The sequence below is a fragment of the Lathamus discolor genome, chromosome 11, assembly GCF_037157495.1.
Source record: "Lathamus discolor isolate bLatDis1 chromosome 11, bLatDis1.hap1, whole genome shotgun sequence".
Lineage (NCBI taxonomy): Eukaryota > Metazoa > Chordata > Aves > Psittaciformes > Psittacidae > Lathamus > Lathamus discolor.
Genome location: NC_088894.1, coordinates 11413719 through 11430211, shown reverse-complemented (window position 1 = coordinate 11430211; position 16493 = coordinate 11413719). Strand labels below are relative to the sequence as shown.

The 16493-nt window shown below is 42.0% G+C and overlaps 1 protein-coding gene across 2 annotated transcripts in view; it reads right to left on the bottom strand.

The window, feature by feature from the left end:
• The window catches only part of CDH4 (cadherin 4), a 459553-nt gene that overhangs the window by 177269 nt on the left and 265791 nt on the right, over positions 1-16493 (bottom strand). For both annotated transcript variants that reach the window (XM_065691453.1, XM_065691454.1), the window contains one exon: positions 463-686. In XM_065691453.1, the coding sequence (XP_065547525.1) occupies positions 463-686 (224 nt within the window). The remainder of the gene's footprint in view (positions 1-462; positions 687-16493) is intronic.

Sequence of the window (16493 nt, the reverse complement as noted above, 5' to 3'; positions counted from 1 at the left end):
AGCAATGATAGCAAAAAACAGGGAGATGCTCAGCACAGCAGCAGGAGCCTGTGTGCGACTCCAGGTCTACGCTGTCACAAAAGAAATCCGAACTTAACCATCAAGAAGATGGCTGCCTTTGGAGAGAGGGCGGCACCCTTCATTTGCAGGTTTTATTTCAAGTCAAAAGAACGAGATGCAAACACAAGGTATATAACCTGTAGTACATAAGAGAGCCAAGCAGTCACTTAAAAATATTGAAGTATGAACTTAGAAACCACTTTTCTCACTGGTGACTTTAAATAATACCTGTCAGAGAGATTCAAGGGTCATTTGCAAGAAATGTTATGCTTATGGTATCTTTGACCTGGATACTTTGCGAAGCACAGGCCAGGGAGCACAATCCAGCGTCTCATGTAACTTCTAAAGGTTTGAGGAACACAGGAAAAGAAAGAGTGAACGAAAGCTTTGAAAGCTTCCTACCTTGTGCCCATTGTGCTGCGACTTCTCTGCCACCAGCAGCCTGGCAATTGCATCCCATCTGCCCAGGGTCTGGGGATCCCACGCGGTCACCATCAGGATCCGCTGCTTCGAGGGCATTTGCACCTGGTGGGCAGCATACATGGTCCCATCCGCCCTCACCTTGAAGTCCAGGCTGTTGGTTTCATACCGAACTCCCTTGTTACCGGCACAGTTATTAAATTTTACTAGAACAGAGAGTAAGAGATGGAAGAAACGTGTGAGATTGGCGTGATAAGGAAAGCAATCAAATACAAGTTTCAGACATTTAATTTTCACTGATGTCTTCTATATCTCTAATAACCATCAAGGAAATGATTTAACTGTTTCTTCGACCTTTCAGGAGCGCTCTTGTGCTTTATCTCCGTTCCCCAGGGAAGAAGTTGTAAGCCATTTTTAAAGTATTTGATACAGTTTCATTAGGTCTCAAACACAGCTGTTCCCCATTTCTACAAGTGGATTTCTCCCTTGCTGCCATTATCTTTTAAATTCGACTGGAGTCTATTACCCACACTGTGGGTATTTTTTTGCACGGAATGTTCTCCATTTCCCTAACCCTTCAATAACCTACTTACCAGATAGCCTATTTGCACATTCTTAACTGAAATTCAGAAGCCCATAACAATTCCATTATCAGAAATATAAAACCAAAAAGAAAATTAAATAAAGAAAAAAAATAAAATTGTTTTGCAGAATGCATCTGCTGCTGGAACCCCCCCACCCCCTCCAGCCACAGCTACAATCCCACCCTAGGTGACCCCTCCACACGTTACAGCTACGGCAAAGAGGAACCATAAAACTTTGCTTCACAAACGACAGTGTGTCATTTAAAAGCCTTCACTTGTCAGATCAAAGCTCCCCGGTTGCTGGTATTTTCGGTGATTTTTTGGTCAAATTCTTTCACAGCCTGGTTTGAAAACTGTTTTTATTGGCATTATGAAACATGTCACATACATTAGGCCGAAAAAAGCTATTATATGACAAAATTGACAAATGTGATGGAAATGGAACCTGCAGCTAATCACATAGGAAACAAAAACACTTTCTGCCATTGGAGTAATCCACGGGGTGGAACACACATGTGGTGAAGGAAAACATATTGTACCCGTAAAAACATCTCAAGTGAGTGAGAATGGATATATAGCTTTCCAGTTTGGATTGCTACTGGGGCTCTCATGCTGTGGCTTCTGAGTGCTCAGCAGTGATGCCTCCCAGTCTGCCCCAAGATAAGGAAAACCTGCTGGCCCAGGGTTAATTTTGCACAAGACAAACTAAGTCAGATGAATCCTACCTAGACTGGCTGTGGTAGGAGGAGAAGGGATGCAGTGGCAATCCAGGAGAGTGTAGCTCCTGAGCCAGCTTGACCCCAACCGTCCCCCCTTCCCATACCACAGCTGACTGCTTCTGCAGTGCTGCTTTGAGCCCGATCAGGGAATAATCTGGGTTTGAGTAAAAATACCCAAGGGATGGCACAGGCAAAAGGGAAAAGCAGCCAGGAAACTGCTCAACCAGTCCTCCTGCTAAATCCGCCAGCGCCATCACAATACTGAGAAATGAGGAGCACGCTGCAGTGGAGGAAGGGAAAATCCATTCCCTTCTTCACTAAACTGCACCTCTCAATAACTATGATCATATCATAAGCATACATCTTACAAAGGCTTTCTATGCTACATATTAACTTAGGGCTCAGGCCCTTCTCAAGTTGACAGGTGCCATGCAGCATGCGAGCCATCCCACCCAAATCCAGCTGGTGTTGAGGACTACCCGCCGAGGCTCTGGCCTTTAAGTCAACCAGCACACAACAGCTCATCTGACAGCAAAATTTCTTATTTCCCCAAATGAGCTTTCACTTGCCAATGGCCTGCTGGGGACAATGCATGGTCAGCACTAACTCCGAAACCCTGTGGTGCCACCATCAATCCAACCAGGTGGGCAATCCGTGCCAGTTCTCAGACTCAAGCCAGGCCCTGCTTGCTTTAACATTGAGGACACGGTTTTTAGGCTAGTCCAAAAAATAAAGATTCATGCAAGCACTGAGTGAGGTTAAACACACACATGGCTGGGTGGCACCTACAAGAACCAACACTGCACACCCAGAGAAACCAGGATTGCCTCAGAGACCCGCAGGGCGGCTGGTGCTTCTAATGGAGAAACCTCACACCCCCAGGGACCACCCTACTGTGAGATCTCCTTCATCTCTCAGGAACTTCTGTGAATCTCCCCTGCATTCACAGCTACAATAAATGTGTGTGAGCACATCAAGTGCTTTGCTGCTAATACATTATTTATTTTCAGCTCCACACCATAGAATCACAGAATGGTTTGGGTTGGAAAGGATCTTAAGATCATCCAGTTCCAGCTCCCTACCATGGGCAGAGATGCCTCACCCTAGACCATGTCGTCCAAGTCCCCATTCAACCCAGCCTTGAACACTGCCAGGGATGTTAGAAAGCACATTATATGGTGTGTTATTGCACTCCTCTGCTGGGTAACAGCAATGGAAAAAGCAAGTTCCATTTATACCTCCAGAAGTACCCAGAGATCATATACAAAGAGATATCTGAAGAGAGAAAGGTGTGATAACGATTGCACATTAAAAACAATTCAGAGCTTACTTTGATTTTACCGAGATTAAAAGAAAGCCCTACAGTGTACTAGTAGTCTGAGAGGGGGAAAAAAAAAGAATAAATCCCTTCCTATACGTGTACGTAGTGATTTCAGTATTCAAAGTACTTAAACATCTGCTTAAGACACAGCACGTGGCTCCAATATGCTGCTCTGGTGTCATATGTCACTGTGTCGACTTTTATGCTCCATTATCTAAAAATGGCTACCTCTCAGACAAAGTCCCTCTGTGACTCGCTAATTACTTCCATTAGTTTAAAACAAACTTGACTGGAGACAGAGAAAATCCTGAGAGGAATTGTCTGAGTTTTTAAACAAGCACCGTCTCTGCTGCACACTGCTCTGCACGGGTAGCGCAGGTGGAGGGATGCTCAGCAATGAATTAACACAGCCAGCTCCTCTTTGAAGAGTCCTTAGGAGCTGCAGGCACAAAAAAGCTTCAAGGACATAGGGAGTCCATAGCATTTCCTTTCTGAACAGCAGCAATAGGCCATGGGTCACCAGAGTGGCTTTGCAGAAGATGTCAGCCACACAGGGGAAATGATCCAAAAACTCATCAGGGCTGAAGTTTAAGGATCACCATGCTCACGGCTGTCAGGTGGAGCTGGTGCTGTAGGCACTGTTCATACACAGCATAGAAAACACATCTGCAACACAGTATAGGTGAACTGTTCACACTCATCACATGGCTGCAAGGACTCTCATTATGAAACCAGTCGGTGCTCACCCTCCTTGCTGCACTCTGAAAATGAGTCCTTGGGATGTTGTGTAACTGCTGAGATGCACTGCCGTATATATATGTACATACACACATCATATATATGTACATAATAAATATATACATGGGATATTTTTCCAAATATATAAGCACAGGTTTGGGGGAAAAAAAAAAATCAAGCTATTGTTCTATAATAAATAACATAGCTCAAGGAAAAGAGACCTCTGTGCTTTCAAATTCCACCTCTTACCTCTACTCTTTGCTCTCATGGAAACAGAAATTAAAATTTCATTGAGCGGCAGAAAACTTTCTCTTTTCCTTTTTCTCCTTTGGAAAGCTCCAAGTCTGCGTAATTTGCAGCTGATACAACTCCTGACTTTAAAATAATTTAATAAATAAGCAAACAAATATTGGCTCTGTTTACTAGACTTAGAACTCTCTGTGGACACAAATCCATCTTTCTTTGACCAGCCTGAAGTCTAAAGAACACTGCATGAATTTAACATTCAAAAGCTGCAGCATCAGTAATTAGGGTTTCAGATAAACAGCGGAGCCACACATCTATCATTTCTGCAGGATGGTAAAAACCCCACTTTTTTTTTAATATGTGCTGCAAAAATGTTCAGTGATGCTTATCGAAAGCTTATGCTGAAAACAGCATCAAATGCCTGATGAAAAGAAAACCAAGAAGGCACCCTCATTAGCGGGCTTTTCGGTTTAACCCTTTACCCTCATCATTTTTAATTGCTTCGCTATGAAAGCAGGAAGTAAGACAAAATGATATGTTGAAACAGGTATTGAGTGATGAGCGGAAAAGCTGCAGGAGTGTGCAGCAAACTGCTGGGCATCTGAGGGGAAAAAAATGGTATTTTTCTTCATTCTTCAAAAAGGACACAGGGTGGCAAAAAATCCAACAAGTTTTGCATTGTTCCCTTTTATTATTATCTTGTTAAGCTAGCTGGACAGAGTCAAATGATCAAGCAAGGATCTTGAAAGATGTGTGAATACACTGAACTTCCTTGCCCCCCAAATGTCTGAGAAATATATTGAATTTAATAGGACTACAAATGGTATAAACCACAGAACTCGCTTTAAGCCTTACCCTTCTGGATTCTCCTTTAACTTCTCCTAGTCCATTAAAAAGTGCTCCCTCTGGCAAGCTGCACAGGGCCAGAAAAGCAGGAAGGATAATACTTATTTATTAGGATATACCCCCTGGCGGGACATCATCCCTCAGTTCAGGATATGGGTCCCTTCAGGACTCAGTTTTTCACTGTGGTTTTGCGGATTAAACCTGAAAAAATGTTTCTTTCCCAATGAACTTCAAAGCAGCAAACATTCACCACTATTTACAGCGGGATCCTATCTGCTTTTCAAGACGTGTCTCTTGAACAGCTCCCTTCACTCTGGCGCGGCTGTGATAAACCTAAGCTGCCAAATCCACCCCTTGCACCACTTCTGCGAACGCTGTTAGGATGAGGACAGCTTAACTGCAACCTCTGGAAATTTCAGATGTTCAGGTAACCTGCAGTGTCCTGAGCACGTATGGAAATGTCCCTTTCGTGTGATCTTTAGCAAATCACTTGTATTCCTGCCCTGGCACTTCTGCCCCAATGCTCCTTATATCTGCACTCATCCATCTTCACTAGGTTCTGCAGGGGGGTGGCAGTCCTGGCCAGCATTCCCCTGCATGCACCACATCGGTAATCAAAAAACCCAGCTCCTTAGTGGATAGGAACCTGTTGCCTTAGCACATGCATGAAACCACTCAGTTAGCCAAGGGAAAGTCCATATACCCGGGCACCCTGTGACTGCATTGGATTGTCTCAAACCAATTCCTCCATTAAGTGCCAATGTGAACCAGGATGTGCTTGCCTCATTGGGAAGCTTCATTAAGTAAGTATGCAGTACAAAATTTTACATAGCCACATTATCGAGTATCTTTCTTTATGTTCATGCAATTCCTCTGCGATTCCATGAGAAAACTGTTTCACACTAGTAGGAATGACCTGCAGTCAGTGAATTCCCCATGGCCACACTGGAAATCCCCAGCAAAGGCGGGATCTGAATCCTGAAATTCAGCCTCCCCGCTTCTTATTCAAACTGCCAGGTGATGCTGTCTCCATCACTCACATGCAAGTTAACAAGAAAAAAAATATTAAATAGGGAAAATAGACTGTTACAGGCACTTCAAAAAGCAAATACAGGCAGATTCTTATTCCTACAAACTGCTGGTGCATTTCCAAATTAGCACTGGGTTAAAAAATTAAGGAAGATCATATAACTTACTATTGTAATCATTTTGTAAAATGGGAGTCCTATGAGGAAATGCAAACGCATGGTGGAGTTCTGTGACTAAAATATCTTGTCTACAAAAGGCCAATGCTGAAAGATTCTTTCTCTTGTGCTAAAAGGATGAATACATCCAGCTACTGCACGCTACTGAACACTCTGAAAGAATCCAGAAATGTTGCTGTTCCAGTGTTTAGTGGAAACAAAAACTGACTTGAGCCATTACACACAATGTTACATAAGTCCAAAATCCTATTTCTGTCCCATTCCTGCTTACGGTAAATCCCACAATGTGGTACAATACACAACCAGATTTGTTTCTTGCAGGTGACAAAACACTCAGAGCCCTTCTCTTGCTGTACAGCAAAAAACACCCTCACATGAATAGGAGAAAATGATGCCTGCAAACCCTGGTAGAAACAACGTGTAATTTTCATCCTCCCGTTACTAATTTTACAGTTTACATTTTCAAGCATGTCCCCATAAAAAAATATTACACTAATAAACTCCCGGTGTCTTTATTTATTATTTATAACACTGAGGGAGAACCAAGCTCTACTGGTAAAAGGTAAAAAACAGCAATTCAAATGGCTCCTTCAGAGTCTAATAAACACATCCCTAGTGATCAAGTTTAAGAGGATACAGTTTAAGAAAATGCTTTGATACAAAAAAGTGTTGGAGATGAATGTATGTACTTGGGTTGGTATATGGATGCACATGAAAACAGGCATGCCCACACCCTCAGCTTCACAAAGCATTGATTATCCATTAAGTGTTCCTGGAGTAAAACCCCAAAATAATGAATGAATTAGGAGAATTAATGAACTGCCCCCCCAGTCTGTCATCTGCTCAAAATAGTTAGCATGGTTCAGCATGTTCATTACGTTATTTTCTTCAATCAATGGTACAGAAATCTGCTGCAATTTTCCCGATTTTCCATATCTCAGGTCAATGTGAAACATTACATCAAATTTACCAAATTTATGATCTCTGAGCTATGACTGCTAATATTTGTCTTATTGGAATAACAATAAATTACCATGACAATTTACCATATGCAATCATATTAAACAAAATCTTTCTTTATCTTCTTGTAATCTGGAGCTACAGAGAATCCTCCTGTATAGAATATGCAATAACACAACATTCATGGCATTCGTAACCTATTATATGCTTGTTAAGAAGGCCTCCATGTGGTAGTCAACTGGAGATTGCTCTGAATCAGCAAACGAGCAGCAATCCACCTCCAGCAGGAATTAAGGTAGACGTCAAATGGCATATAAAAGTATTTACATTTAAAACCACATTTTGTATTTCCACACTTTAAATGCCAAAGCTCATCCCCCTCCATGATCAGATTACCCATGTAGGTTTTGGGAACACACTACTGAACTCCTAACCACCTCATGTTCATTCAGAGGCTGTTTTGCTTTCACAAAGCCAGGACTGCTTCCAACAGGTTTCATGGGGAAAATGGCAAGCCCTGTCATGCACAAGGCACTTATTCAAAATAAATAAAATACTTTTGTGGACTTGATAAAGCTACATGGAAAATTCATCTTTTCATTTCCAGAGTCACCTAAATCCTTTCAACATCTTCTCCAGCTTTATTTTCACTTGTAACAGCTCTTGCTTACACAGAGTTTCTGTGGCCAGATGAAAAGGAACAATACAGTTCAACACAGTGAAATCAGGATCCTTTAGAAAGTCCTTCTGTCATCTGTACAGTCAGCCAGTAACAATGAGGAGTTAAGAGTACATTAAAAAAAGATCTAAATCCCATTCAAACGAAACAAAACCCAGCCCTACAGTAAACAAAACCCAATTCCCAGACACTGCCTTGCCTCCTTCATGTTCCCACCAGTGCTATTTTTCATTTACTGGAAGGCAATCCAACTAAAATACATGTTTTTAAGTAAGTAAAAATAAGGAAGTGTATTTCACTTTTGGCATTGGAATTGGAGGGGAGTACAGACCCCTGGAGAGAAGGACTGTAGAACATGATAGAAAAGATGAATCACTCTGGCAACAGCCAGCCAGCCATTAATTTTCAGCAAGCCAGGAGTTGGTCCAATTAAACCAGGTTCCTTTCTCCATATTAACATGCTTTGCTTGGTTTTTTTCCAAAGCTAAAACATCAGCTTGAGACCCCAAAGGCTTTTCTATTTAGGATCAATCAATCTACCTTGCTGCACTGTAAAACATACACTGTCAGCTCTGAGGCTAGCTCAAAAAAGAGCAACAGTGGAAAAATTTGATAAATCGACATGTTCTGGCAGTTAGAAGAGGGATTCTTCCTACACTGTCACTTATTTTTATCTGATTAGAAACAAGTATTAGTAAAGGGAATATTCTCCTCTATTCTCTTCCTGGTATTTAGCACTGGGATAAGAGTAGTCCTTTCATTCCCAATTTTCTAAATCCCAAGCCAGAAGCTTCCTATGACAAAGGCAGAGAGATATGACCCAGATTTCAAAGGGCAGTGAGTTTGAATTGGATTTGGATGATATGGAACTCACATTCAAGCCTTTTCTTCAGCACAGGAGCATGAACTTGCATCTATTAGCACCCCATGTTTGAGATCTTTTTCACTGTTTTCCACATTTTTATCCTAAGGGCTTTTCCATGGGTCTGCAACCTCACCTCTGGGTTTCCAGCATCTGCACTGGTAACAAGTGCTTTAATCGTGGTTTCATTGCCCATTTGGGATCCCTGTACCCTACTGAGACATTTCAGAAATTAACTACAATAAGCCAGTGATTGATGCCAGAGGCCAGTAAGAAGGACATGAATACGATCTGAAGTCCCCTGCAAAGAAGCACTCTGAGCTGGGATAACCCAGAGGACTACCCTCTTCTTCAGTGAATGGCATGGTAATTATGCTGTTGGCTTCCATTCTTGTTTTCAATAGACATCCATTCTTGTTTTCAATAGACATCTTTATCCTGGGATAAAAATCCTTTCACAATAGTTTCACTATACCAGTCCTCTGTTCTTAACAGTAAGGTTGACCAAAAGCTACTGGGATGCAGACCTGATGTTTTAGCTTAGCTTTTGATTAAAAGGCTAATAAAGAGAAGCTTGGTTTAGGTAATCTTGCAGATACCAATTGCACCACACTTTTTGGCCAATGCTCAGATTTCACAGGCAACCATTTTTGTCCTTTGTTCTTCTTTAAATTCCATGCATCTGTAGGACAGTACTGACATTCACCATGGCACTAATGAGATCATTTTGCAATTAAAGGGTAAGTAGCAACAAACCTCTCACCACTCTACAGGAGAGTTTGGGTTCTCTGATTAAGCAGCAGTAAATAAACCTGTTTTGCTCTTGGTCTGGTGCACAGGCTTTCTATGATTAACTCTCCAAACAAGATGGACTGATTGACCCCATAGATTAATCAATGAGTTTCTCAGCTTCAGAGGAAAGTGCAAGTTGTGGCAGTTACCTGCAGTAGGATGTGTATTAATTATTATTACTACAGCACAGATTAAATAAATCCCAGGGCACTTCATTGGGAGGTTTTAGCCTTAGCACTAACGATTTCCACAACACTCATGTTTGCCAACCTACCTACACTGGAGAAGATTTTAAACACTGCTGTGTATTTCTTGAGGAGAAACTGAAGATTGTAGGGTAGCTTGACGGGATAAAGGGAGGAGTTTATGTAATTGCAGGGCAACCTCCAGATTACAACAGCTGCTCCCATCTTATCTGTTGGCTGGAGCATCCCTGGGAGAAGCTATTGGGAGGCTGGGGCTGTATTTGAGGGAAACCCTGGGTGTGCTCTATCAAGCACCTTCTCTCCAGCACTCCTGGGCAGAGCAGGGAGCCTGGCCCTGTAAGTACTGGGAACATCCAGAGCAGAGGTGGGAAGCAGGAAAGCACACACAGCTCCTGTACAACCGCAGCCACCCTGCCAGCTCCCGCTGCCCCACCAGTGGTGACCTGCTGGCCCTGGGGCTTCTTCCTCTCTGTGACAGATCTCTTTTCAGCTTGCAGAACTGCATTTGAAAGACACAGGGAACTGCAGGAAGACTGTAGGGAGGGGGAAAAAAAGCGAGCACAGGCCATTTTCAGCCTAGGAAAAGAAGTTGAAAGAGATGCTCCAGCCGCAGCCGTGTCAGATAGCCTCAGGCTCCTCTCTCCTCACACTCTTCAAAACAAACAAACTCTCAACACCTTGAAACAGAGACTGCACATGTCATGGGGAAAAAAAATCAAGACACACCAGTAAAGGCACGGAACTCTTCACGGACTTGACTTGCGTGTAAACACTGACAACTTTGGGCTTGACTGTTCTCGTCTTCCTTAGCCTGGCTCAGGAGCAAACGTGCATTGGTCCAGAAAGTGAAATCACAATGCAGTAAATGAAAAGGTGTTTCAAGCAAGAATATTAGAAATGGAAAATTCTGTTACTTATAGGAATCAAGGCAGCGTAGCTATATTTAACCTGCAGCTTCTGTGCACCTCTGCTCATCTGCCTGCACAAAAAGCAGCTGCAGCCCTTACCTTCAGCTAGAGCCTATACAAGTCTTGAGGCTTCAAGAGAAATTAAAATCAGGTAGGATAAACCAGCTTGGTACCTGGTGGCCTCCATTGCTTTGATATTTAGACAAACTCAGAGAATTTTATTTTCAGATGGAGGCTCTGGGTTCTGTTTCTGGCACTTGGTCAGAGGGAGCAGAAGAAAAAGTGGCCTCAATGCCCAAGCTGTACTTGAGTGGGTAATAAATACTAGGCAAGTTGAGAGATGGCAGAGCTGCATTGTTGCAGAGCCATAGCATCCTGCCCCAGGGCTGGGCCCCAGTGTCCACTGAACTCACAGGAAATTCAGCCACAGAGCAGGAAATTAGCTGGAAAAGCAAACCCACAATAAAACACAGCTCCTTGCTCTCTGGTGTTGGTCATCACTGAATAAAAATGAAGCTCCTTGCCCCTGCAGCCATTCTTGAATGGGCCATGTCCTGACAACTGCATTCCCACAGCTGTGGTGCAGCTGCTGATGCTTCCAACACAGACATAGGAATGAAGCTTACTGTAATTTTCCCTGCCCTCTTTCATGCTCACCCCCCTGTCCCCCTTACTACAGTGGTCTCCAACAGAAGGCACCACTCTTCTCTCCTGAAGAATTAACTCAGGATTCAACTAGCAACCTTAAATTTAACAGAGTGCTTTTGGCAGGGCTCAGCACCATCAATTAAAACAGAGAGAGAGACTAAAGCCAGTAAATTAGAGAACGTGACAAATGCAGCACAAAGCACCGACGATCCCAGAAGGTATCAAATTTAGTGTTAAAGCAAAGAAACAATAGGGAAGTCCAAGACATTTCAGAGTGTAGTGAATCAAATTAAATTGCCTGAAATTCCACATGGAATACATTTGACAAATTTCTTTCCCCCTCTTCAGCTTTCTGTTTGAGATGAACTGTCGTCTGGCAGCTTCAAACGTCTGGCACAGCTTCAGCTTCAGTTTGCTGGGGCTGAATCCAAACACGAACCTGAACTTTACCAGTTCTGCTCTTTTTGTAAACATACTTGCTGTGGCTGCCAAATGCTTTCCAAAAGCACACAAAACCCAGAATCCAAAAGGAAAACACTGACTTGCTGCAGTGTAATTTACAATTTACCACCTCTCGGTAGCATCCTGTGTGCAGAGCTCTTGGTCAGTCAGAGCCCACCTTGGCCTCTGTTTCCCCACACATATTGAGAGGGGACTGGGAAGCAGAAGCTCCCACGGGAGGGATATGTCTCCCATGCTTGCTGTCTGAGCCCCAAATCCACATCTTCCCCCAGGGCTGTGTGGGCAGCTGATAAGACAACAATTAGCAGTAGGATTCCTCAGACACGCTGGATAAGACAAGCAGTAAAATGTCATTATACACGTGTCGCTGATAGCAAAGACCAGTTTAGATTACCCCAGTGAGTAGTCTCAGGAACAAATTCATTTTAAGGCGAGGAACTTCAGGCAGAGGAAGAGACAGATACAAAGAGGGTTATGATCAAATTGCTCCTGAGCGCAGATAGCATCAGCCTTGATATACCACATTGTTTTTTTTTACTTTGCTTTTAAAACAGAACTGTTTTTAAGAAACGCTTGCAACAATGGCACATCCCTTTGAAGCAGGATGTGATACTTCACAGCAGCATCCCACTACCTCTGCAGTCTCTCTCACAGAAAACAAACCCTCTCTTCCTCCATTTTAAAGCTTTTTAAAACTACCAAGCCGCATAAACTACCCAACTGCAGAAGGCTAAAAGGAGGCCACCTTTAAGGTGAACAGTGGCAAATGACAGAGGTGTGTGAGCTCTGGCACAAGACATGCAGGCAAGCAGATGCTGTTAGAAAAGTGTATTTCATTGTCCACAAAGCATCAGCCTGATCTCCGAGAGCCACATGGAATTTCATCACTGGCCAAAATATACAACATCTGGTCCATACCAACTCTGATTTATTGCATGTCTTCTTTCCCCTTGGATTTTAATTATGAGTAGATCTTGTAATCATTACATTTGTATTTGTTTTACCCATCTAGATATTTTTCTATGCTACTAACTGCAGACCAAAAGCCCTCTCTAAAAATAGTACAAAAATATACTTAAAAATACGCATATGGCCTTTATTAAGAAAATCTCTCTGATGAATTTTTAGGAAGCAAAAGCACTACTGAAACCACTGATTAGCAAGCAAGCCTTTACCTGATTTCCTGAATAGGGTGCTGAAGAAATAGCTTTTTATTACAATAACTAACTATTGCTCCTCATATTATCCAGTCTGGTTACAAATAAAACTCAATCATTACTGCACCATTCTGCCTGTCTCTGGGGGCTGTCTGGGGCATGCTAAGCCAGTTTCAATGGTCAGGTGTTGATATTCTAAAGAACCTCTCTAAGGTGGCACGTCCTCAGCAGATGAAACAGACCTAGGCTATGCCTGAAGAATGAAACACTCTTTGCCCCCTGGGTAAGACAAACACAATCAGGAATGCAATAGTCGGAAGCTTTCATACTGAGAAGTTTCTTGCCTGAGTTTTTTTCTGATGAAGCTCTTGATCTTTAAAAGTTGACTTAGAAGTGACTTTTTAATCTGTACGGTTGAACAGCTACCACCATAAAAGAATATACAATGCAATAAACAAACACCGCTTGCAAACCTCAAAACTCTCTGCCACCACTTCATCCATCAAAACTAATTCTGTAAAAAACAAGGACATGGCGAACCCAACCAACCTTTTTCCCATCTTACAAAAAGACTAAAATCCATTTCTGGAAATGTCATAATGCTTCTATAAATGACTGAGTCTGCCAAAAGCGTTTAGTGGTCCCACACAAACACCCTCCACAAGGAGCAGCAGCTCTCCTCTCCCTAAGCCAAATGCACTGACTGGGCAGCTTAGGTCCAAGCACTTATGTAGAAATCCTGTCCTACTCACGGCACAGAATTTCTGGGAGTATGATGGAAAACAGAAGTTGCTACAGATGTCTGAATTGCTGAAATTGGAAAGCAAAATGAGCTGATAGCTGGTATTCCCTCACCCCAATGTCAGCACACAGCGAGACTTGTGTGCTGAACCCTCCTCTGCTCACCAATACACTCTTTGGAGGGAGTAATATGAATGTAAGATATTCCTTGTCTCTATAAGTGTTTTGTAATTAAAAAGGTTTGCATGTAAACAGATACTTTCTCTTCTTCCAAATCCGCACTGACATCCACTACTTGTCATTCTGAAGTGATTCCTAGAGGAAACACGATTAAAATATAACATATTCCACGTTTCCTCAGTATTGCCCATCATCATGCTGTCTGCTCTCCTTTCACATCAGCTCAATTGCGAGAGTTTCAAGCTGACATCAAAAAGTCAGGCCATTCGAAGACACAAAAGTCAGCTATGAGGTTGTCATTTAATTTTTTATTTATTTATATATTGATTGGTTGAAAAAGAAACATCGACTGGCTGATGTATTTTAAAGGTTAAATGAGCGTGATGAATGGCATCAAAGAAAGCCCTACCAAACCTTGATTCCCATTTCTTTTACAAACCACACACTGTGTAAAACAGCCTCAAGATACATCAATCCCAGTTTACCAATAGTTACCACAGAGTGATGAAGACACCTGGGCTGGAGACTCATCCTCTCCCTACAGATACGAGGGCAGCAGTTGGCACTGACCATAGGAGTTGGCTCAGTGTTCCTAACAGGGGTAGCACCATTTCAACACTTTAAATCACACATTTGCAGTTTCTTCCAAGACCAGGCCTCAGTAAGGACTGTCAGCTACCACTGTCAGTAATGTCTAGCTCAGTGTAAACACTTCCTTAGTAACATGATGAAATTCCACCTTCAGGTTTATTCCAACTCCTAAAATAAATCTTTTCACAGAACATGTACGCATTGATTTATACTGCAGCGCTATGACCACAAGTTTTAATTCTTACTATTTAATTATTCATCAGGTCTCAATTTAAGCTAATATGCAAAGAGAGGAAGAATGGGCACTTGTTTATCTCAGTTTTTACCAAATAATTCAAGTTGTTCATTAATCACGTTACTTTTCCACTATCTGATAAGAAAAAAAAAAAAAGCCCCAGCAACCATCCAATAATGAAACAACAAAAAAAAAAACCAGACTCCCTTTACAGAAAAAGCAGGATATTCTATAAAATCTGCTTGCATGAACAGACTTCATTAAACCAATAAAATATTTATGCATAGGGATGGCTCATACTATTGGCTTAGCCTACAAGGTGAATTTTGCTTCTTTTTTGCCCTTAGTGTCTACAATATCAGGAGTGAATTAACCCAGTAACAGATTATATGTTGGATTTTGGTGCAGGATTTATGAAGAATTTTGCCTGTCCTAAATTTCCCTCCTGTTCCATACCTGCAGTGACAATATGAAGTACAACAACCAGAAATTTCATATCTATTACCAGGGGCTATACCTGAATCAATCAACCAAAACATTCCCCAAAATGTCTACTAAAATTAACCATCTTCTACTTTTTTCTTTTTTTTTTTTTTAATAAAAAATTTGGAAAAAGTTGGAATAAGAAACAAGAAAACTATTGTTCAGTCCATAATTGATACAGTTTTAATGACGTTTCTGGCCTTTACAAGAAATATGAACAACTCAGTCCACTGGGCAAACAGACAAAGTAACATAAAAAAACAGGAAAGAAAAGAGGAACTAATCATGAGGAATCCTCTGCAGCTCCAATATGAAACCATTTCTGCTCTGTAAAAATAAAATGCCTTTAAAACTTCACCAGTCACTCCCCTCAATTTGTCTGAAGAGAGACACATTGCTCACCCAGTTGTTCCTTTGGTTACTCTAATCCCCAAAAGTTTCTGATAAGTAGTCTGGTGCTAAGGACACATCACTGTTTGGAATGTGGTTGCCCAAACAACCAAGTATTTTCTTTTTCTTGCATGTAAATACTAGCAAAAGTCCACACTCTATCATCTGAATTTATTACTGAAAATTGTCCAAAAGTGGATATGAACTTCAATGAGCCCTTCGGATTCATGCTCCACGATATATAAACAACTTTAACTTGTCTGTATGAAACATCAGGGTCCTGGGATTTTAAAAATATCCTGTATTTCACTACTGGAATATGTGGCCTTGATTATTTTTGTGTTCAAGGCTAGGTGTGTGCAGGCAGCCAGGACACCTCCGTGATACCTACCTGCAGCATGCTTGGCTTGCCAGCTGCTTATTTCCTTGAGCACCAACGGGTTTGACGCTGTAAAATGAGAGGGTAGCAGGGAGGGATGCCACCATCTGGAGAAGATCCCCCCAACCAGTAGTTTTGGAAAGAAAAATACAGACTGCCTTGCTTAAAACCACTGTCATATGTTTACGCAGCCCTTCTCCTTGGGTATTTGTGCTACAGAACGCCCCTGTGGAGCACTGATATTATATGTTAGTTCTCTACCCTGTTATTTCTGGCTGCTTAAGCAGCAAAGGACCAATATCCCGTTCAGCTATGCTCTGTTGGTGCTAGGGAAATCAGTGAGATGCTGCTCTGCAGCTCACTTCACACAGTTCTTGTCCTTGTGTGGCACTGCTTGTTTTTGACAATGATTGACGACTTGCACAAAGCCTCTGCATTCCCTATTACTAGGAACCAAATAGATATTTCTTCATGAGCTAACCCTTATCTTGCAAACTCTATGAGCTTTAAGGGTAGAAAGCTTATCCTCTGAAACAGCCTTTCACTCCTAAAACACCTCCTCCTTTCTCCTGTGATTTACTGCTCATTTATCTTTGGTGCAAAGCTGATATTTCTGAGTTACAAACTACACCTCTGCCTCTAGTTTATGGAAAAGCCAGCCATAGAACCTGAGAAATGAAA